At 41.7% G+C, this 24,696-nt stretch overlaps 1 protein-coding gene across 1 annotated transcript; it reads right to left on the bottom strand.

The window, feature by feature from the left end:
- Positions 1–6: 6 nt before the first annotated feature.
- Positions 7–24,616, bottom strand: nompB (intraflagellar transport protein 88-like protein nompB). The gene is made up of 21 exons (XM_028300504.1): positions 24,336–24,616; positions 22,752–22,897; positions 20,640–20,766; positions 20,362–20,466; positions 20,169–20,282; positions 19,990–20,093; positions 19,799–19,908; positions 19,601–19,719; positions 19,231–19,382; positions 18,091–18,316; positions 14,646–14,793; positions 14,055–14,150; positions 13,388–13,559; positions 7,704–7,806; positions 6,662–6,775; positions 5,937–6,045; positions 5,751–5,858; positions 5,009–5,074; positions 3,755–3,833; positions 2,390–2,516; positions 7–1,102 (listed from the first exon to the last, which is right to left on the bottom strand). The coding sequence occupies exons 1-20, from the start codon at positions 24,549–24,551 to the stop codon at positions 2,396–2,398; spliced, it is 2,535 nt and encodes an 844-aa protein (XP_028156305.1). The 5' UTR covers positions 24,552–24,616; the 3' UTR covers positions 7–1,102; positions 2,390–2,395.
- Between the last annotated feature and the right edge of the window lie 80 nt (positions 24,617–24,696).

Here is a 24,696-nt window from a genome sequence, read left to right as displayed (position 1 = left end):
TTTTTAAATTATGATATTAGGGTACCTATTTCACAGTGACACCTCCGAACTGCCGATATCTATTTAATAAGCTGTCAAAACGATACTATAGACCAATTTGGGAAATGGTTAATTTATTATAAAGAATGGTATTCAAAAATTGTTTGAAGATTTATAGTCGGCAATTCTACGTGTTTTATTTCATTGACTGAATGTAAGAAATCTCTTAAATGATTACAGTCAGGTTCTAATAAGTGTAGTTCATTCATTTATTCTGAATTTTATATACAAATATTATATTAATAACTACATAATCAGAAAAACCTATTTATTTGTAAACTTAGAGCGAACTACTGTCCATTCAAATGTGCTAATCCTTATTTTATAAGCTTTCAGGCTTTAGTATAGTTTTATGTTGGTTAGATGGGTGTTACCTCTTTATGAACTTGCATTGAACTGGTAGACCAAACGTCGTTTATCGAGTTAAGTTTGACTAGAAACAATGTTCTTGTTAGTATCAAGTGCCGTATTTTTGAAGCATTACAATTTAAATTGGCATTTGAAATATGTAATAGAATTATGTTATTATGACACGTATAATACACGATATTATACACGATATTATGTTAACATTAAAACATACGCCTTCAAATGATTTATACATTTTAGCATATTTTATACAGAATTTAGATTTATCTACCGGTAAAGTTTTGCAAGGTGCAATATTTAGTGTAAATAATTATGATGTGATATTAAACTAATGTAAATATGTACGGATTGAATCAAATGGTTTTGAAAAGTCATTAAGACAAGTTTTCCTTTTTCAGTATATTTTGTGTTCTAGTCTAAGAATCTAAAATAAATAGGTAATAATAATAATGTATTTATGTGAAAGAGAATGGACGAATTTTAATTTCGCTCTTTCTTGCAAAATAAATTTATTTTAACATCTTGTCTTTCTTTTTACATAGATTATATTATTTAAAGATACATACATGTACAAATAAGCTAAACTGATATTAAAACAATAAACGAATTCATTAAGATTACAAAACATTTTATTTTTAAACATAATTCTATAAATTAACAGGTTAACCACGTTACCATTAGCGTTATAAACATACTATTTAAGTTGTGAGCCTAACTATGAAAACAAAGTAGTTTATTATTAAAATTGTATTGATTGCGTTTATTGGTATTGTCTTTCATGATTTATGTACTTTTTAATGTGTTCGAAATACTTTTCATAGCATTTTTTCCACTCAGCTTGAGGCACCTCCAAAGCATGGTTTTCGACCGCACCGACAGTTGCTTCTGGCTACATAAATCGCTGTTCACGCATTTAATTTTAATATACGGGTACCAAAAGAAGTGTTTAGATTCCAAGCAAGAATTTTGTAGCGTTGGACCTGTTTATTTCATATTTTGAGTGTTCAAATAGTCAGTTGTTTGACGAGACGTGTAAAAGCTCACATTTTCGTCACGAATGGCGATTCAACTATGCTGGTCAGTTTCCCTTATTAAACTGAAGACTTTTGGAAAAAAAGTGGCTGTTTACTATTAAGAATTAACCATTCTAAATTTCTCTAGTGACGTTTTAGTCACATAATCGGATATTTCGAAAAAATAGGCGACCGTAAGTTTCAAAGTGTTCCGACCGCATGGGACTTTTGTTGGAATTGGTTCATCTTAAAACACCTCCATAGTCGATAGCTGTTTATTTTCAGGATTATTATGCATAGATCCTTAATTCGTCAACTGTCACAATTTTAAAAACGGCTTTTAAAGCTTTTTAAACGTATTTATCAAACTATTCCAAGGACTAAACGACACAAGTGTCCTATTGAGCGTTTGAAAAATTTTGTGACATCCAGTGAGAAAAAAACGTATTAACCATAATATGGTCATACAATATTTTATTACTGCTAGTGGAATTAATGCCTAGGGTTATCTCAATCCTACGATATATCACATGACGAGGTTTTTCTTCCATTTTTCTGACAACATCAATGTTTTCCGCCACAATTAGTCATTTTGGACGACTTTCGCAAAGTTCACTGGTGAGCCAATGACATAAAATATTATACTTCTTAAACTAGCGTTTTACAATGGTAAAGGATAGATCTTTATCACCAAAAGTGAAATTTAGCTGACCGCTTCAGTTTTGTATTGACTAACCACGTCGAAAGTCATAATAAATCTTCGCGCGAAAATTTCCGCAAGTCAATTCCATGTTTTTGTAGTCAAGATAATTTTCAATTCAATGTTAATAATACAAAACGTGCTCAAACGATAAAAAGTTTTGAATAAGGTTGTAGTCAAAAATGTCAAACTTTTCATTAAAAGTATCAGATGTCGTCTAACAACACGTTATGTTGTCGAGGCTCACAACTTAAATAGTGCCCTAGTAATACATTTACTCTGGCGGTAAAGGTAAGTCGTCATCAAATTCGTCTAAGTTTTTCTTTCGCGGTTCCGAGCGATTTATAGAACGGTTTAGCATGGGCCCGCCGTCGTGAGTTGTTTCACCAGAATATCTGAAAATGGATACGTAAGTCTCGTGAATTTACATGTACGATATTTTGTAACCGTAGCTTGGTTAGCTTGGCGCGGATCTGAAAGGAGTGAATGCTACACGCAGAAACCTGTCCTGAGAAAGCATGTTTTGTGTACGTCCTGCTTGACGCGCCCTGAGATTGTAACAGATTGTTAAAATCATCATCATTAATTAAGTAAAATGGACCGTCATTGGTATGGAAAAGTTAATCGAGTTAAGATGTTTACTGCGTAATATGGGCGCCTACGGCACGCTACGTATGCATGAAACGCATTTGTTATAGTGAATGAAATCGAATAAATATTCAGTTAGTTGACCCCTTGATACCGCTGACGGCCCAGTCTGTCTTTTTATAATCGGGCGCGTATTGTCTGGCACGCAGTTTTTCGTGTTAATGAACTCATTTAAGAATGTCAAACAATTAGTTCTTTAATTTTAGTTGTAATATAAAAACAAGAACGTCAATAAATGTTCCTAATTGTTAATTAAAATTATTTTGTTTGTTTACGTCCTGGTACGATACTTTTTTTTTTTTTTAATTTATTTAACAACTTAAAGACAGTTACATTGAGACAATTACATTTAGATAGCTTTAAAAACCACTAGGGTTTGATGTAAAGCTAACGAGTTTGCAGTGGGTACATTCACAATTTCACATACAATTACATAATACAGCATAAACATATTTTAATATTGTTACATTAGCTTAACTTAAATAGGCACATTTGCCTATTTATACTGAATCTACCCGGAAGATGATATGTGATAATTTTTTACGCGTTTTCTAAGTTGTGTCATGGTCAAAAAGTGGCGTATTTAAAGCAGATTACATTCAAGGTTTCAAACGCATCATCACCTAGTACGTAGGTATAGTTAGGCCAAGATAGCAAAATAATGTAAACAAAGCAAATGACATTCACATGTGTCTTTCACTTTATCTCTAATGCAAAAATGCGTTGTATTTATATTAAGTAGCTAAGAGAACATTGTTAATTTATAAACAATAAATAAACGCCCTGATATAGGTATCGGGAAATTATCAAAATTGCCCATACTTCGGTGTGCGATCTAGCGCTCCATTTCAGTCAACTTTCCGCAGTGTACTTGCGCCAGAAGATTAATGACAGCGCTTTGTGTACATAAATCGTTATTCTTCAGAAATCTTGTCCAAGCTATAGGCATGTTACAAGCATTGTAGTGAATTATAGTGTAACTTACGTGCGCGAGAGGGCGCTACCTCCGCTGGAAAGGTGTGCGGTAGAGGGCGGCTGCGCAGCGCTGCCGCCGCGAGATCCCGCTGAAAATATCATTACATACGATAATAAACATAAGCTGTTCCAAAGATAGCTATCGATTCAACCAAAGGTATTTAAAAAAATTCTCAGTGAAAGTTTTTCTATTGTAAGTAAAATAGAAGGGTCAAAAGTGGCACCAATGACCAAGTGGTTCGTGTACCTAATATTACACTCGGCGCTGGCTAGCCAGTTCCTTTGCTTGAACTTTGCTTGTGTCTAGATACTTCTTGATAATTTGATGTTAAAAAAAATTTTACACTTATGTAATAATAACCGTGTAAAAATACCAGTGTTCATCATACATGAAACTCATATGAATGGAATGTCATGCCGTGCCGAGATTGAGAGTAGTTCCTTTAATTTTATCTTCATTAACTTTTTCTGTGACTGATAGCAGATTCACACTAAAAACTAGGTTATTCAAATAAAACGGAAGTACACAAGTCTGATGAAATAACGAGAACTCTTTCAATAACGATTAACACTATCAATTTTAAGCATATTTAATTAACATTAAATCTCATAATATGTTAATTATGCGTGCCTACTTCCTAATTAAAATAAGCACAAACATACGTTTCACGTTCACCTAACGTGTGTAGTGCGATTAATTATTATTTAGCTTGTATACGCAACGTTATCTCATAGTGATATGAAATACATGTTTCATCACATCTTTCATATACATTATTTCACCCTGAATGATCTACATTATTATTATTATGTGCTTATGTAATTTACCTTGATCACGAGATCATTATTAAGGACCATATTTTCACTGTTCCCACAATGAGACAATGGCGATTATAAATCAATAAATAAATACATATGAATATAAGTACTCTCAATGTCCATAACTCTGGATGACCAAGAATGCTCGTACTCAGCACACTACCATATTCTCGCATAACTGCACCTGACAGCTTTTTACCCGACTGCGTCAGAAGGAACCCTCCTTTTTGTAATTCTGATCGCAAACTACGGTACTTGGCGGCTGTCGCATATGACGCAATATAATATTTGCGTTTCAGTTTTTTAGTAATGCAAAAAATATTATTTCTTATCTGATAGGTATAAGACAACTGTGAAATGGGTGTGACTTTCATTTTTACAATATCTTCGTAAACAAACTTAATCATGATGTACGAGTAGATTTTAATGAATCTGACGCACATACCTCTGACTTGATCTATTGGAGAGTGGCTGGCGCCTGATGATCCGCTGCCAGCTGACGTCATTGAAACTGTTCAAGAATTACAGGATCTATTAATAGCCCACTTTTGTAATCAACTAAAACTAGACCCTATATTTTGGTTAATATTCCGACCATTTTCAAAATATTGTGAAAATATTAAAGAAAATAAATGAGATAGTGGAGTAGTTTATTCATCCATCAATATTTTATAAATTTACTATGTGACAAACTTCGTATCGCCAATAAAAAGTTGTCTTATCAATCTATAAATAACCTAATGTTCATCAGGGATAATATAAGACACTGATGATGAAAGAATTTTTCAAATTGATAAACGCGCGCATCACGCGAGCTTGCATTTGGAGCAGGTGAAATGTATGCGGATAATTTTATCTTTTATTTCCATTCCTCTGCGGACGACATTTTACGTAATGAATTACTTGCTTGAAAACAGTCTTGACTCATATTATTGACCTAGTTTTTACTTTTGGAAAATACGCAATTGTACTTTGGAAATCACATCAACAACATTTAGATAAGATATTAAGATTGTTTATGAGTTTTAGGGAATCAGATAATTAATTTTAAAGTTGATTTAATGTGTTATGCGTTTGTTATAATTACGCATTTGCAATAGCAAGAAATAATTCGCTGGTGAAGTATTAGCCGTATATCATTTCGCCTTCGTTGAATATTATGCCATATGTCATGATTTTAAGTTTACCTCGCTCCTGCTGTTTGAGCCTCGCTTGCGCGCGTTGCAGCTCTTTGGTCCAAGTGTGTGTTTCAGAAAGCCCTTGATCACCGCACAGCTTCACAATTAGCTTAAGACCTGGAAGCGAACATTTTCATTATTACATTTGGATTTTGAGTTTCGTTTATTTGTTAATGAAATTTTCTCGATACTTACACTGTACATTATCTGGAAACTTAGCGTTCATCTTTTTGTACAAAGAAAGCGCTTCCTGATAGCGCCCGTTGGCTCGGAGACAACCGCCCATCAAAAGGCCCCAACGAGGCTAACAAATAAAAATACAGTTTCATTTTTTTACAATATTAGTAAAAGGTTGTTCGTAATTAAATAATTATCTAATGGTAATTCTAGGCTCCAACCAATGCCACAGTGCATGAGGTGATACGATCAGTGGGTAGTAGCAAAAGTCGTTCATCGAGCATTAAGGTAAATAAAATCCTAGAGTACCTAAGTAGGTAGGTTAGAAGGTAGGTAAACGGATTCTCGAGTGGAATCTACATCTTGGTGCGCCCTTTAGCTCGATGACGATCGATGAACTCAAGACGATATCTTAGCGAAAGATATAATTGGCAGTGACTGAAAGAAAAAGCGGGAAATCATGCTCTTTGACGCTTCTTTGGTGACTTAATGCAGCAATGAACTGTAAAATTAAATAGTCTAAATCAGGGATGCACAGACTTACTGGGACCAGGGGCCACGGGCAGATTATGACATGGAAGCGATCCGCAGAAAATAAAAACAAAAATAGCTTCAAGTTGTTATAATTTCGCCATTTTTATTAGGTCGCTGGCACATGTACAGGGCGGCACATGGGACTCGCAGACCGCGGTTTGTGCATCCTTGGTCCTAAAATGAATGTGAAATATTGCAATTATACATACGTTGTTAGGCTGCAAGCGCGCCGCGCGGCGGTAGTAATGCAACGCGGCGTCGGGCGGCGCCTCGCGCGCCAGCCACTCCAGCGCGGTCGTGTCGCAAGGCCACACCGCCTCCACCTTTTGGATGTCGGTTTAGGATTTAGAAAATTCTTAGGCTGGGTTGCACCACCCTACTTTAACTTTGACAAAGGTCAAAAATCTGTCAAACTCCATACAAAAAACACCGGTTATCGTCATAGTTACGGTCATAGTTAGGTGGTGCAACTCAGCTTTACGCCCGTATTCACAAACATTACTATGAGGTCTCACAGTGCGCGTGGACCCACAGGGTGACACACGTACCAATCACAGAGCTCTATTCAACGCTGTGCGTTCGATTTGCTGCTTCACTTAAGCAAGCATCGTTTGTGAATACGGGTGTTAGACTTGCACGAATTTTGGAACCCGTTTAAAGTAGATCAAAAGGAAAATGATGAGACTTTTGTAACGTGACAAAAATATTACACATGAGTTCCAAATTTTGATTCTTGTATGTAAATAGAGGGTGTAGTTTTGTTAAACAACGCCCATCTTAGGTGTGGTAGTCCACATGAAAGTAGTTACACGAAAAATATAAATAAATATTTATTAGTAAAAAACCTTATTCAAACGTATCCTAAAACCGAGAAACCTAAACTTCGAGACGCGCTTGTTACCGTCCGCTCCAATGAGGGCTATCGTTTTAGCGCTCACCAGTTAGCGCCACTGTTGAGTAAGGTCCTGTCACTTGCTAGTAGCGAAGACAGTGGCGCCAGCTTAAAGTGGTAGGAGGACTATCGTAAAGTGGTAGGAGGACTATCGTATTTGCACTCATCAAGATGGCGCCACTGTAGAGTAAGGTCCTGTCAATCGCCAGGGGTGCCAACTGTTAAGTATAAAAACGATAGCCCGCATTGGTACAATACAATAGTTTACAAAAATCCATTGGAGTTTTAATGATTATCATTGACATTCGATTTTCTAATAAGAATTAACTGGTATGTAAGCAAAATGAAGCAATAGTTACGTCTTGGTAGTGGTGCTTGGCAGCTTGTGCGTCACCCAGCTCGGCGTGCAGCGCGGCCTGCGCGCGCGCCACGCCCGCGTCCCAGCCGCCCACCATGCTGTACCTGACAACAGAATACGATACAATACAACATGGTTGTCAATTTGTCATACATCGAACGCTCAATAATATTACAAATGCGAAAGTAACTCTGTCTGTCACGCTTTCACGCTTGAACCGATTTTGATGAAATGGCAATGCCAGATTTTGTATGGAAGGTGGCGTCTTTTTTTTTCGCGCGGCCATCGACGAAACTTTCTTTTTTGATTACAAAATAGTGTAATAAACCAAACTTACTATGGCATGTATACCTCTAAACTCAGTCTGAACTGAGTTATGAACATTAGAAGTTTGATGATTTTCATACTAGATTTGCTTTTTGCGCGCAAGTTTTGTAAGAAATTGCAACAAAATATTGCGCTATTTTTTATTGCGCTGATTCTGCTCCATACTGATGTCTGGAGCCTTTAATGGATGGTATTGTTTGTTTACACATACAATGTCACATTTTGTTGCAATTTCTTACAAAACTTGCGCGCAAAAAGCAAATCTAGTATGAAAATCATCAAACTTCTAATGCTCGTAACTCAGTTCAGACTGAGTTTAGAGGTATACATGTCATAGTAAGTTTGGTTTATTACACTATTTTGTAATCAAAAAACAAGGTTTGGTCGATGGCCGCGCGAAAAAAAAAAGACGCCAATTTCCGGCATCCGTACATACGTCATACATATTATAGAAAGAAAACACCCAGACCAATACAAACATATATGTTTCTGCAATTTTAGTATGATATTTTTATTTATTAATAAACAAAGAGAATGAACAAAATTGATGCGTACCTATACTGATTAATGTTATTAACCACATGCAAAGCTTCGTGAATTGCAAAAACTATAATTAAATTTATTATCCGAGCTCTAAATAATCGCTACTAAGAGTAACTTATCATAAAAAAAAATTCCAATCGCTCAAGCTCCCAAGGGCCTACCGATAGGTCGGGTGACGTAATCTTGAAATTCTTTAAGCCGGCGCAGAACATCCAGAAGGTCGGGCGACGCCACGGCCACTTTGAACCGTGTTTACTTCTGCAGTTATATTTTATATTTATTCGATTCTAGAATATATTCCCAAAAAGTCTGAAAGGTGTTTTAATTTGTATCACTTGGATATGATTTCTATTAGAAAGTGTTGTGAGTGTGACGCTTGAAGGGAAGGAAGTCAACCTAACCTAACCAACTGCGTATTTCTATACTGTGTAGCTGGAAATTGTGGCGGGAGCTCTTTGACGCGCTGTTTTCGGCGAAGAATTGCGCGCGCAGATTTTGACAGCGCGAAATACCTACTTTAGAAGAAATACCAAGCCTTAACATAAGGCGAACATAATGCCATAAGGCATTTTCATCCAGTTTACTTTCAAGGTTTACATTTCTCATATTTCAATCTCGTTACGTCCACTGGCCATGTAAGAACGATTTTTTTTTGTTTTTATGTGATAGGAGGCAAACGAGCAGACGGATCACCTGATGGTAAGCAATTGCCGTCGCCCATGTACACCCGCAACATCAGTGAAGTCACAAGTGCGCTGCCAACCTTTTAAATCCCATTCCCCCCCAATTGGGCCTCCGGTATCCTCACTCACTCGGCGAAACACAGCTTACACAGCGCAAGCGCTGCTTCACGCCGGTTTTTTATGAGGCCGTGGTATCACTCCGGTCGAGCCGGCCCATTCATGCCGAAGCGTGGCTCTCCCACGGAGAATAACGATTACGTTAGATTAGATTTTTATCAAACACAGCTAAGAAATCTCTCACCGAGAGTCAACTTTTGTAGAAATAAAAATGGTTAAATCATTCAGGAGCTATGATGCCCCTCTTTTTGCGTTAGGGGTTAATAAGTAAGATAAGATTCATAGCGCCACAGCACAGATAAGCCTTCATAGTATAGGTACATATGCGATTCATCACGTTGTGCCATTTTATCGATCCGGTCCGCAGTTCAAGATCAGGGTCAGAGACCTCCAATATCGTATCTTAATCTATAAACTAGTATGGGAAAATACATGTGATGCCTATAATTTACTTTTTATTATTAACTTAGGAAGGCAGTGAACTATTCCACGAATAGTGATTTGCCACTATTAATCTATACTTATACTTATACTTATTACTTATTTACTTATTTACTTATTTACTTATTACTTATTACTTATTACTTATTACTTATTACTTTACTTATAATATTATAAAGCTGAAGAGTTTGTTTGTTTGTTTGTTTGTTTGAACGCGCTAATCTCAGGAACTACTGGACCGATTTGAAAAATTCTTTTTGTGTTGGATAGCCCGTTAGTTCCTGAAGGCTTTAGGCTATTTATCATCACGCTAAGACCAATAGGAGCGGAGCACCAATCAAGAATATTTCAAATCAGTGAATTTTTTCCTTTTGAGAGCTGACGCTGCGTAAACGGTTAAAGTTTCGCAAAAATCATGTATGACAGGATTGTTCCCCTTTAAAAGTTCTTTAAAAAAGTCCGCGGTAGCATATGTCTATCTTTTAAGGTTGGCTCATAGTAACCATTTTTATGCAAAAAAAATCTGTTTTAAAATAATGCATTATTTGCGAAGGTGTTTTTATAAACATGATATTAATCCTTATCCAAATAAATAAATTATTCACCACAAGTATTTAATTTTAAACATTCTTGCCCTTTACACCATTCGATTTCAATAAATATCTTAGGAGATATCGCAGTTTTAAAATCACATCGCAGCAAAATAATGATCAAGTACTACGCGCGCTACTGATGGATCAATGCACAGCCTAAACCGCTGATCGTAAAGACCTGAAACTTGGACGGTGTGTTCTTTGTATGACGTAAGCATCTGATAAGAAAGGATTTTCCAAAATTCTACCCCTAAGGAGGTAAAAAGGAGGGGCAAAGTTTGTATGAAATAACGAGATTCCTTCGTCCAATCTACTTAAAATTTTGCATAAGCATTCTATAACAGAATTAATGGAAGACGTGTTTCGTATTTTAGTGAAATGCACCCCCTAACTATGTTAAAAAGGGGTAGAAAGTTATTTTAGTGGTGATTTGCTTCAAAGTTGATATTAATTACTCATTAGTGCATTTTTTTACAATCATGACGTCATGTTAACGACTACCATACTCTAGGGGCCTCCACTTAACCTCGGAGTGGGTGCCCGCTGCGTGCGCTCGCCCAACAATGCATAGTAATGCATGAAAGTCATGCCGCGGGCACCTGCTTGCGCTGTATACATAAACTCATTTTCGCGCGAGAGTTTTGGCGGAGGCCCTTGAGGTAGTGGGAGTAGTCTTGAGGAAAAGCTCCTTCTCCCACGGCCAGTGGCATGCTGGAAGCTTGGTGATTCTAGCACCCGTAGGAAAATATAAAAAAAAGTTTACCAATAATACTGCGGTAGGTGTAGTTTTCGATTTCGTTGTAAAAAAATTATACCACCGAGTAACTTTCACCGGATCAAAGGCCGAGCTGCATATTCATAAAATATAAGAAAAAAATATTTTCATGTTTATTTAACCTGATTTTTATATTTTAAAAGTATTCAAACATTTAGATAATAACGTTAAAACATTTAAAAATAATCGTATGAGAACGTTTTCGACTTCTCCACGGACGAAGTCGCGGGCAAAAGCTATTTGTAAAATAATTAGACTAAATTATTAAAAGTGCCTACCCAAAGTCATTATTCCACGCGGACAAAGTCGCGAGCACAGCTAGTCAACAAATAAAGTTGTGTTTTAATATTATGTTATGTTATATCTGAGTTACGTAATACGTTAGCAAATATTAATCAAAATAGATGAAAAAAAGAAAATTACTTTTGCCTTGAGGTCTCAGATGTCCGGGATAAATACATATGTACTAATATAAGTAGGTACAGTCAGTTATCTGTAGAAACACGGTGAAGATCTATAAAGTGAAACGCTGTGTAAAATAGTCGGTCGCATAGGTATGATATTTAGGGTTTAAAAGTAGGCACTACGACATTCATATTATTGTCTTTCTGACTATTCATGTCATTGTATCACTTTTTATTTATATAAAAGTAATATACCTACAATACATACTTTTTAAGCTACCAGCGCGCCAGCGCATCCGTGACTAGAGCGCTTCGGCCGCTTCGAGAGCTGAGGGCACGCCGCTTTTCTCAATGCGTTTGTTGCAAAATAGCTCCTATGACAACTACATAAAATACTATAACCCTTTAACGCACATCCTAACTTTTTTTTGAATTCGCTATATTTCTAAGTGGATATATATTCTATAGCGTTATTTATAACAACATATATTAATAAAATTATCAGAAACTAGATATTTTACGAGAAAATACAAAAAAACTAGTGGTCAGTATACTGACCATTGACCGTTCTGCATCACTAAAATCACCAATATTCATGTGAAATCACTGGCCAGTAAACTGGACACTTATAAAAAAAACCGGTTATTTTTATGTAAATTACATATTAAACTAAATAAAATAATTGCGTATTTAGTTATCAATCTTTAATTAGGCTAAAAACATAATATTCAACAAAGTATCAAATAAAATGATTGTATTTCTTCTTCTGAGCCAAAAATAACATGAAAAAAAAAACAAAATTATAAGTTTAGTCAAGTAAAGTAAACATTATATAATAATTTAGAGACAATATTATGTTATAAAATAAAAAAACGTGAATGAAAACTCAATAAACCCAGGATTATTATATACATTATCCACAAATATACATAATTTTGTATGAAAAAATACCTAAACAGTTATAATAATGGGGTATAACTACCGAACCCGTATATTTGGGCTTATTATGTTATTGTATTATAAAAATTAATAATATACTCAGTATAAAACGATATAATTTGTGTGTAAAAATCAAAACATATAAATATGAGACCACCTCAAATTCACATGTGTAATTTCTACACAAGGCTTTTTCAACACACGGGTCTGTTTTTAATTGCAAAAATAACATGTTTATTTTACGGTTTTCGACTATATTTTCACGTGATGATAAAGTATATACTATAACATTATTATTTTACTCATCTTCTTTACGAAGATATGTTTTTACATTGAACTACACTCGGAAATATGTATCGTCTGCTTGCAATGGCAGCAAATACTAGTATGGGTGTGCACAGTGGCCAGTTGACAGGCCACCTTAAAAAAGAGCGCGAATTTTTTATTGCGTGCGACGTCCTTGAGCGCCGGCTCGTTTCTAGGCCAGCGTGCTTTATTGGCTATCGTTTATGATCATAAGGTTCGACATTGTTATAAAAATCATTGAATTATCGGCCGTAAAGTGACTGTCCAGTTTATTGGCCACTTTGTATGGGCCGTCCTATAAAGGGATAAAACATGTATGAAACTAACCAGTGGTCAGCAGCCGAAGGATCGTCAGAGTGGTCTCGAGCTACTCGCGCCAATCTAGCGGCGGCCAGTGCACGAAGCGTAGCGCCCGCACCCGCAGCGCTGCGGATCCGAGACCAGCGAGCTTCGGCCGCATCGAGAGCTGAGGTCTCGCCGCTTTTTTCAATGCGTTTGTCGCAAAATAGCTCCTATGACAACTACATAAAATACTATAAAACATGTATGAAACTTACCAGTGGTCAGCAGCAGAAGGGTCGTCGGAGCGGTCCCGCGCCACTCGCGCTAGCCCGGCTGCGGCCAGTGCACGAAGCGTAGCGCCCGCACCCGCAGCGCTGCGGATACGCGACCAGCGCGCTTCGGCCGCTTCGAGAGCTGTCGGCTCGCCGCTTTTCTCTAATGCTAGAGCTGGTGGATGATAAAATATGTGTTAAGTCTCAAATATGTTGGAGATACTGTACAAGTAAACAGGTTTACGAGTACGGGCTAGTCACAAATAGCGCACATTCCAAATATCCAGGTCATGCATAGCGACCAAGTCTTCTTGATCCATGTAGTAAGTAGGCAGCAAGCTGTCACGTTGTGCCTTCTTTCATTGCCCGGGCTGAAATTACATATTTCACTTACCCAGGTCGTGCATAGCGACCAGGTCAGCTGGGTCCAGATGACTAGCGGCGGCCAGTTGCCGCGCGGCTTCGGGCCAGGCGTCCCGCTCGTGCGCCGCTCCCAGCGCCGCAGAAACGCGCGCCGAGCATGAATACTGGCAACATCACACATACCCAGGTCGTGCTTATCAACCACGTGTTCCTGATCCACATCGTAAGTAGGCAGCAAGCTGTCACGCTGCACCCTCTTTCATCTCGCAACGTACATGCCCGGGTTGAAATCACTCAATTCACTTACCCAGGTCGTGCATAGCGACCAGGTCAGCCGGGTCTAGATGACTAGCGGCGGCCAGTTGCCGCGCGGCTTCGGGCCAGGCTAACCGCTCGCGCGCCGCTTCAAGAATCGAATACTGGCTACAGTCACAACTAGTGCACAGCACACATATCCAGGTCGTAAATAACGACCTCATATTACTCATCCACATGGTCAATAGGCAGCAAGCTGTCACGTTGTGCCTTCTTTCATTGCCCGGTCTGAAATTACCTATTTCACTTACCCAGGTCGTGCATAGCGACCAAATCAGCCTGGTCCAGATGACTAGCGGCGGCCAGTTGCCGCGCGGTTCAGGCCAGGTGTCCCGCTCGCACACCGCTTCCAGCGCCGCAGAAACGCGCGCCGCACATGAATACTGGCTACATCAGAACTGGTGCACATCACACATGCCCAGGTCGTGCTTATCAACCACGTGTTCCTGATCCACATAGTAAGTAGGCGCAAGCTGTCACGCTGCACCCTCTTTCATCCCGCAACGTACGTGCCCGGGTTGAAATCACTCAATTCACTTACCCAGGTCGTGCATAGCGACCAGGTCAGCCGGGTCCAGATGACTAGCGGCGGCCAGTTGCCGCGCGGCTTCGGGCCAGGCGTCTCGCTCGCGCGCCGCTCCAAGTGCCGCTGAAACGCGCGCAGCGCATGAATACGGATCGTCTCGTGCTGCCGCCTCGCTTAGTTGACGAGCTTCCGACCAGTTGCCGAGCTGGAAATAATGTTTATAGTGAAGCCACGCAAGTGAATGAAGGCGGGCTATAGTTGGCGCCACTGTCGAGTGTCACGAGTAACTATCGAGTACCAAGACCTGTCCGAGTATCAAGTCATGTCAGAGTCGGATTTTTCAAAATTGGGTTAGATTGCTAACGGAAGCTACATTAAGAGCGTTTACACACCATGCCCCAGCGACAGCAGTGGAGAGTTTCTGCACGGTGGCCTTACAAATCCAAGGAAGAAGGATAATGTGTAAATACTCTAATATACGAACCGCATACGCCACGAACGCAGCGTCCGCATTAGCTTCAGCTCTTAGCACGCGGTCATTAGGATGCGCTCTCGCCACAGCTTTCAGCCGCTGCAGCGCTTTAAGCCCGGCCGCGGCGGGACGGGCCCGCGCGGGCCGCAGCGCCGAATGGAAACTACAGTATTTGCGTAACTATCGAGTGTGTGTCAAAAGTCAAAACCTTTCTGTGAGTCAGCGGTTCTGGTGAGTCATATCCCAGCTAATCGGAGTCGAACTTTTTAATATAGGGGTAGTTAGCTACGTACCGCATACGCGACAAAGGCAGAGTCCGCGTTCGCCTCGGCTCTTAGCACGCGGTCATTAGGATGCGCTCTCGCCACAGCTTTCAGCCGCTGCAGCGCTTTAAGCCCAGCGGCTGCGGGACGGGCTCGCGCAGACCGCAGCGCCGAATGGAAACTACAGTATTTGCGTAACTATCGAGTGTGTGTCAAAACCTTCCTGTGAGTGAGCGGTTCTGGTGAGTCACATTCCAGCTAATCGGAGTCGGACTTTTTAATATAGGGGTAGATAACTAAGTATGTACCGCATACGCGACAAAGGCAGCGTCCGCGTTCGCCTCGGCTCTTAGCACCCGGTCATTAGGGTGCGCTCTCGCCACAGCTTTAAGCCGCTGCATCGCTTTAAACCCAGCTGCCGCGGGACGGGCTCGCGCAGACCGCAGCGCCGAATGGAAACTACAGTATTTACGTAACTATCGAGTGTGTTAGCGACGTCAAGAATAGTCAGAATTAATGTTAGCAACATCATGTCAATTAGTTGAAATTAAGTAATTAGTCTGTTTCGTAGTTAAGAAAATGAACATGAAATTTTCGCCAAAAAGGCAATACCGTAGCGAAAACCATCAGGCTCTCTCGCTTACTCACTCGGTAGGCCTCTTTCTTGCATTGTCTGATCTCTCACTTCCACAAAATAGCTTCTCTTTCACACTTTTCTGGAAAATCTAGAATGTTCAGGAAAAAATAGAGAAGAAACGAGACGGAAATATCGGACCTCTCGCTTCGAACATTCTAGAACGTGAGATAGCAATATGTTTTGTCCTTGTCTTGCACGGATGGTCCGTTGCGCGAGGCAATACCGTAAAGAGAGCCGTTTTAGGTTTTTTGTCAATAACTTCGCCAATTTTGGGAATTTTGTGATGAAACTTTTTGTATAATGTAGATAATTTAATTACGCATCTGTAGAAAATAAGAAACCATTGTAAAACTACCTGCCAGTTGGAGAAAATTAGCAAAATCTGTGGATTTCCCGAAGACAGGGATAGCAATAGCGTGTGAAAGCGGGACGGAGATAGCCGCTCCCCATAAATACGGAATGGAAACTTTTTGTATAATGTAGATAATTTAATTACGCATCTGTAGAAAATAAGAAACCATTGTAAAACTACCTGCCAGTTGGAGAAAATTAGCAAAATCTGTGGATTTCCCGAAGACAGGGATAGCAATAGCGTGTGAAAGCGGGACGGAGATAGCCGCTCCCCATAAATACGGAATGAACCGCTCCAGATGTATGTATTGTATTGTTCAGTTCAGAGAACAAGTGCTCCAAGCAACAAGTGATCTGAAGAAGCAAGAACTGAGAAAAGGAAGCGAATAATAAACGCGAGAAGTCTCAGCAAGTGAAATAGTGGTTTTATTCCTGCAAGTAGCACCTACTACGCCTGACATAGTAAGGGCAAGCTCTCAACGGCAGTCATCATCGTCCGGTCAGCGCTCTCGAACACACACAAACGCATACAGTCCACTGCAGTCCACCACAGAGTGTGTGTCAAAACCTTTCTGTGAGTGAGCGGTTCTGGTGAGTCATATCCCAGCTAATCGGAGTCGAACTTTTTAATATATGGGTAGTGTTGGGAACCGATAGGTGGACCAACCTCTTTTTGATATTATCTATGTTTTTGTACTTTTTTAAATTATTTTTCATACCTTTTGTTTAGTTTTGAAGTTTATGTTTTTGAGAGCCGTTGTGGGCATAATTTTGCAGAAATACATCTTAATTAATTAATTAATTTAATTTTAACCGAAGGTTTTTCTTATTTCCGCACGCCCGAGCGGCTGTCCGCCACAGGTAGGTTGCTCTGTACCGCATACGCGACAAAGGCAGCGTCCGCGTTCACCTCAGCTCTCAGCACCCGGTCATTAGGATGCGCTGTCGGTACAGCTTTAAGCCGCTGCAGCGCTTTAAGCCCGGCCGCGGCGGGGCGGGCTCGCAGCGCCGAATAGAAACTACAGTACATATTTGCGTAACTATCGAGTGTGTGTGTCAAGACCTTATTGTGAGTGAGCTGTTATGGTGAGACATATCCCAGCTAATCGGAGTCGAACTTTTTAATATAGGGGTAGCGTGTAGCGTAACTTTTTAAGATAGCTACGTACCGCATACGCGACAAAGGCAGCGTCCGCGTTCGCCTCGGCCCTTAGCACGCGGTCATTAGGATGCGCTCTCGCTACAGCTTTAAGCCGCTGCAGCGCTTTAAGCCCGGTCGCGGCGGGGCGGGCCCGCGCGGGCCGCAGCGCCGAATGGAAATTACAGTATTTGCGTAACTATCGAGTGTGTGTCAAGACCTTCCTGTGAGTGAGCGGTTCTGGTGAGTCATATCCCAGCTAATCGGAGTCGAACTTTTTAATATACAGTAGAATCCCGATTATCCGGATCAATTAAAACCAGGGGTGTTCCGGATAATCGAAAATCCGGATAATCGATTTCAAAGTAAAATCAAACAATAATTAACTTTTAACAATAGAAAGGGTTTCTAATACATCACTTTAGACCATTGGATGAATCCATTTCTTATAACGATGAACCAAGACACGTCTGTACCGTGTTACGGTGGCGGCGCCTTGCCGTTTTGATGGGTCCAGACCCTAAATTGGTAATTAGAACTGTGAAGAATGAGTCCGGATAATCGGATATCCGGATAATCGAAGTCCGGATAATCGAGATTCTACTGTAGGTGTAGCGTAACTTTTTAAGATAGCTACGTACCGCATACGCCACAAAGGCAGCGTCCGCGTTCGCCTCGGCTCTTAGCACGCGGTCATTAGGATGCGCTCTCGCCACAGCTTTCAGCCGCTGCAGCGCTTTAAGCCCAGCTGCTGCGGGACGGGCCCGCGCGGGCCGCAGCGCCGCCAGCGCGCCGCCCAGCTCGAGGCGCGCGCCCGCGCCGCCGCCGCTGTAGCCGCGTAGCGCCTCTACGCACCATGACATGCCGCTGCAAAGAACAAACAATTGAGTTTAATATTAACGACACGATGCAATCTTATTGTGACAGAAAGACAGTAAAGTAACATTCAATGGGCATGTACATTTAATACAGTCACAGTAGTGACGGCAGAGTAGAACACATTTGTCACCAACACCCGGTATCGTAAGAGGTGACTTAGGTTATATTATACGTAGGTATGAGTACGGACAGCAGCGCTGTCTGATAAAAATAATATTTGAAACTGCGATGTCCAACCTGCCTGCCAAGCTTGGAGATTATGACAAACTAAAGTGGAAGAGGCTCATAGACCTGCAGGGGATTGGAAACGGCTGTTGATGATGATGATAGAATGATGCCAGCGCCAGGCAGCGCTCGGCGTTGGCGACCAGCCTGTCCCCTCGGAGCACGTCTCTTAACACACACTGTATACGTCACGTGACTCACCCCGAGTCGTCGTCGCGGGAGGCGGGGCGCACGAGCGCGGCGGCGGCCAGCGCCAGGCAGCGCTCGGCGTCGGCGGCGGCGCGCCTCCACCAGCGAGACAGCCTGTCACCGCGGAGCACGTCTCTTAACAAACCCTGTATAATACGTCACGTGACTCACCCCGAGTCGTCGTCGCGGGACGCAGGCCGCACGAGCGCGGCGGCGGCCAGGGCTAAGCAGCGCTCGGCGTCGGCGGCGGCGCGGCGCGACCGGCGCGACAGCCTGTCACCGCGAAGCACGTCTCTGAGCACACACTGTATACGTCACGTGACTCACCCCGAGTCGTCATCCCGGGAGGCGGGGCGCACGAGCGCGGCGGCGGCCAGCGCCAGGCAGCGCTCGGCGTCGGCGGCGGCGCGGCGCGACCAGCGCGACAGCCTGACGCCGCGAAGCACATCTCTTGACTTGACACACACTGTATACGTCAAGTGACTCACCCCGAGTCGTCATCCCGGGACGCAGGCCGCACGAGCGCGGCGGCGGCCAGGGCTAAGCAGCGCTCGGCGTCGGCGGCGGCGCGGCGCGACCAGCGCGACAATCTGTCGCCGCGGAGCACGTCTCTGAGCACACACTCGTACGCATCGTTTTCCTGAAGAGCAAAAGACAAAAGAACTTCGAATATTTTTTTATAACGTGTGCTCTAATCTAAACTTATTTACTTTTTTAACAAAAAGGTTGGCATTGGATATCAAATAAAAAGTTTGAACCTCATGCTAAGAGTTTAGCAGAATGAAACCTACATACATATTGCCATGCTTATTGCAATCCTTCCTCCATAACACAGACATTTTCATTTAATTTACTTACGTCGTCTATGGAGATATCCTGGTGACAGGAAGGTGGCTCCACATCAAGCATAGCGTGGAATGCGGCTTTTCCTCCTTCGTCATCGTTTAGTGCCACTGAGCATAGCACGAGATGCAGCCCTGGAAATATTACAATAGCACCATTCATTTATTTTATTCATTGTTAAATTACACTTCATGTTTTACTTTTTATAATCACCTGTTTGAAAGTCGCCTTGTTCATGCATAATGTGTTGAAAATTTGTCACAGCATCACGAAATTTGCCCATCCTTACAAGTAGAAGGCCAATATTGTGCATCACTTTCATTCTATAAAAATAGTTCACATTTATTTAATTAATAATGCTCACTTAAACTTATAATGAACTTAAACTTATAATCAAAGTCTACCTTAGATCCTTTTCAGCAGTTGGTGTTTGATCCAACGCCATTCTGTAAAGTTTTAACGCTTTTGGGTGCTCACCCATTTTGAAGTAAATATTTCCCATATTTACCTGGAAATAATAGCATTTGTTTCATTAGTGTATTATTATGTGTTTTACAATCAATCAAAAGAGAGCGGCAGTTACCTTGAGACGGTTCGCGTGAGGAAACAGTTTGTTTCTGGTGAGCAGTTGGTATGTGTTCAGGGCCTCCGTGTACATTTCGTTTAGAGCATATTGCCCAGCTAGATTACACAGAACCTACGAATCACATATAAATTATACAATACATTTACAGCCAATATTATGACCAAAATCTTTAGTTATTATCGGAACTTACTGCAAATGTAAGATCCAAATTGTGTGTATCCCCAAGATTGGCCTGTTCCTGCATACGAATCAGTTGCCTTTCCAGAGCAGAGGCTTCTTGAGCTTTTGCCAAAGCCTGAAAACATCGAATGGAATGCTCTTAGTAGGTATTATCATCTATCAAACAATAACGAGCGCGCGAGAATTAATTTTCTTAATCTTTTGTGGCATCTGAGAAAATCTTTTTATTTATGGTGTACGTTAGGTTAGTTGTTTCAACCTAATAAACATTCAATGGTATCTTTTTACCTGTCCTAAATCATAGTCTCTCTTGATATTGGAGTCGTCATCCGTATCGGGCTGAGCGCTGAGCATACACGACTCTTCCACTAGCGTCATAATCCGAGCCTCCATTTGTTTTACCTTATCTTCGATGCTGAAAAAGAACGTCAAAACTTCGACAATAATTACATAAACACTGCCCGAATTTCATATTTAGATAGAACCACAAATAACAACCTTGTTATTTTTTACGACCGGTCGCGGTGCTTCCACTTCCTACTAATTTGATCAAAATTTACTTTCTAATTGACTACTGACTGCTTTATTTCAGAAATAGTTCTAGTAATAAAATTTAACTCTAGTTATGCGATGGAAGGGGCATGCATCTTGTTTCCCCCAATTCGTTCTGCGGGACAGCCTAGCCCAAGTAAAAACATCTACTGGAAGGCTTAATGTCTATTTTTCGCTCTCACTCATGAACGTATTTTAACGGAAACTCATAAGAAAGCTCAAGGTCACCCAAAAGGCAATCGATGGGGCGAACTACTTGTAATTCCACCTCTAATAATAAAATCATTAGATCCGTGACCCAAAGTAACCGATATATTATGTAGTCCGTAGAATGATCGCTAAACTTATGTGACAGGGGCATAGCTCATAGAATTGATGGCCGTTGGGACAGAAACAATCGAGTGGCAACTACGAACCGGTAAAAGTGTCAGGAGGGCTACCTCGGTACACCGACGATATGGTGAAGGTCGCGGGCAGCACAGGGCCGGTCATTAGGAAAATCCGCGGAGGAGGCCTTTGGCCAGCAGTAAACGGCATTAGATTGAAACGAAAAGAAATTATTTACGCCCGTATTTACAAACGTTACTATGAGTTCTCACAGTGCGCGTGGACGCACAGGGTGACACACGAACCAATCACAGAGCTCTATTCAACGCTTTACGTTCGATTTGCTGTTTCACTTAAGCAAGCATCGTTTGTGAATACGGGTGTAAGTATACCGACGACCTGACAATTGTCGCGGGCAGCGCAGAACCGATCATTTGGAAAATCCGTTTAGCAGGCCTTTGTCCAGCAGTAAACGGCATACCACTCGGTGGTAGACCGACGATAAGAAGGTCGCGGGCAGCACAGAAAAATCCGCTTAGGAGGCCTTTGTCCAGCAGTAGACCGCATTAGATTGGAAGAAAACAAACTATTTAGTTCACAACCGACCTGTCCTCCTTAGCGTCGTCGCGGGTGGGCGTCTTGGGCGCTTGGCTGGTGTAGCCGGCGGCGCGCACGGCCGTCACGGGCCGCGCCGCCCAGGCCTACCACTCGGTGGTAGACCGACGACAAGAAGGTCGCGGGCAGCAAAGGAAAATCCGTTTAGGAGGCCTTTGTCCAGTAGTAATCATCATCAACAGCCCTTTACAGTCCACTGCTAGACTATGAGCCTCCTCCACTATAGTGGAGGGTTTTGCCATAATCCCCACGCTTGGAGATCGCAGTTTAAAAGATTGATTTTTTTCAGAGAGCACTGCTGCCCGTTCTCTGTTTGATGTGTAGTCCCTAAGTCGCCTTTTACGACACCCGTGGGAAGAGTAGGGGTTGGTGACAAATGTATTCTACTCTGCCGTCACCACACGGCAAGTAGTAAAGTCCAGTAGTAAACGGCATTAGATTGAAAGAAAACAATCTTTAGTTGACAACAGACCTGTCCTCCTTAGCGTCGTCGCGGGTAGGCGTCTTGGGCGCTTGGCTGGTGTAGCCGGCGGCACGCACGGCCGTCACGGGCCGCGCCGCCCAGGCCTATCACTCAGTGCACAAGTCGCGGGTAGCAAAGGAAAATCCGTTTAGGAGGCCTTTGTCCAGCAGTAAACGGCATTAGATTGAAAGAGAACAAACTATTTAGTTGACAACCGACCTGTCCTCCTTAGCGTCGTCGCGGGTAGGCGTCTTGGGCGCTTGGCTGGTGTAGCCGGCGGCACGCACGGCCGTCACGGGCCGCGCCGCCGAGGCCTACCACTCGGTGGTAGACCGACGACAAGAAGGTCGCGGGCAGCAAAGGAAAATCCGTTTAGGAGGCCTTTGTCCAGCAGTAAACGGCATTAGATTGAAAGAGAACAAACTATTTAGTTGACAACCGACCTGTCCTCCTTAGCGTCGTCGCGGGTGGGCGTCTTGGGCGCTTGGCTGGTGTAGCCGGCGGCGCGCACGGCCGTCACGGGCCGCGCCGCCGCCGTGCCCGCGCGAGAGCTGCCCCCGCGCACGCTCACTGTGCCTAGACGGAACATCTGGAACGATACATAATGGGCAATATTATAATCTACGAGTAGGAATAAAACTCGAGTTAATAGGAATTCTTCACATGGAAGACATTAGGCTAGGCTGTCCATCTGGCTGTTCGTTGACTCCACCTTTTATACAGGGTAGAAACGATAAGTGATCTCTCTCGATTATTTCTAAACTATATAAGACTAGCTTTCCGCCCGCGGCTTCGCCCGCGTGGAATTTTGTCTGTCACAGAAAAACTTTATCGCGCGCGTCCCTGTTTCAAAAACCGGGATAAAAACTATCCTATGTTCTTTCCCGGGACTCAAACTATCTCTATGCCAAATTTCATCAAAATCGGTTGCGAGGTTTAAGCGGGAAAGCGTAACAGACAGACAGACAGACAGACAGACAGAGTTACTTTCGCATTTATAATATTAGTTGGGATATCGAAAAACTGGTTACTGATCTTGAAAGTGCTTTACGAGCTCTTTCAAACAGTACCAATAACATGTTACAGAATAAACTGGAACTATCTGAAAAATCAATGTTTCCAGCTTTCATACTAAATGTATGCCAACCACACAATATTAGAAGTGTGTTTTTTTTTAATTAAATAATAAACTTAAAATAAACTCGTAGATTGCATTCTTATTTACAATTATTTATGGAAAACACTAGGTTTTGGCTTTACTTGCTATAAAAGCTAATAATATTATCAAGACATGAGTGCCATACCTGTGATAGTACTAAATGTATGGAAGATGAAAACATTGAATTTTTAGATAGATCCAGTTTATTTTGGAACTTAATATTGATACCATTGGATAGAGCTCGTGAAGCACTTTTAGGATCAGAAAACTAGTTTTTTGATATCGTATGTAGTTTAGAAATAATCAAGTGAGATCACTTATCGTTTCCACCCTGTATAAGCCATAATGATTATCTAGAAATAAAAGAAGGTGTTCTATCCACATCAACCAGATAGGCATGATGGAAGACACTATCCATCTGGCCTAGAGCGGGCAGTCCGATCCAGGGAGGAGACAAAGGGCCCAAACCACATTTTTAAGCAGGGCTCCTCGCCCTTGTACACGTAAAAACGAATGAAAGATATGTAGGGACTTACAATTTCCCCTACAGGATAAGCCCAGCATCTGCCTATTCTCTGATTCCTTTACCTAATTGTTAATAGCCTACTTCTTTGCCATATGAATGAAGCTAGTCTTCAGTTGTTTCTGTTAACAAGGAATTCAATAGCTGCTGAATTTAATATTTTGAGTAAAGCCTGGTCCGTGAGCACGTAGAATTTTGTAAAATGACCCCAAGCTACCCATCCTTATCGCTCGCGCGTAATTATATTGCTGTCGCGACTGTGTATAGAAAACGAAACAATAATGATTACAATAATTATGTTGCATTCATGCATCACAGTACATAAGGCATATAAGTGTAACTCACCCCAGTGCCCATGCGACTGGGCACCTTCCTGCCGATGCCAGCCGTCCGCAGCGTCTCCTGGAAGGCCTGGTCCTCACGCAGGTTGCGGGTGTCCAGTGCAGGCGCCACATCATTGAACCCGCTGTACAGCTCGTCATCTTCGTCCACTATCATCGCAGTCCGCGGCTTCGCATCCGTGCCGAGCCGTGAAGCACTGTAGTACCGAGAACTCAACATTTTTAACGCGATAAAATAACAAGTTATCAAGCAATCGCTGTGCACAAAGTCAAGCACTCATTGTTGTGACGCCGTAACCATGGCAACGACCTGTGACAGAGACAGACCAGCAAACTTTCTTGTCTTTGTTATGTTCCTCGTTTAG

The sequence above is a fragment of the Ostrinia furnacalis genome, unplaced genomic scaffold, assembly GCF_004193835.3.
Source record: "Ostrinia furnacalis isolate ACB-3 unplaced genomic scaffold, ASM419383v2 OfSCF0726, whole genome shotgun sequence".
Lineage (NCBI taxonomy): Eukaryota > Metazoa > Arthropoda > Insecta > Lepidoptera > Crambidae > Ostrinia > Ostrinia furnacalis.
The sequence above is the reverse complement of the archived record's forward strand: the minus strand, read 5'-3'. Positions and strand labels throughout refer to the sequence as shown.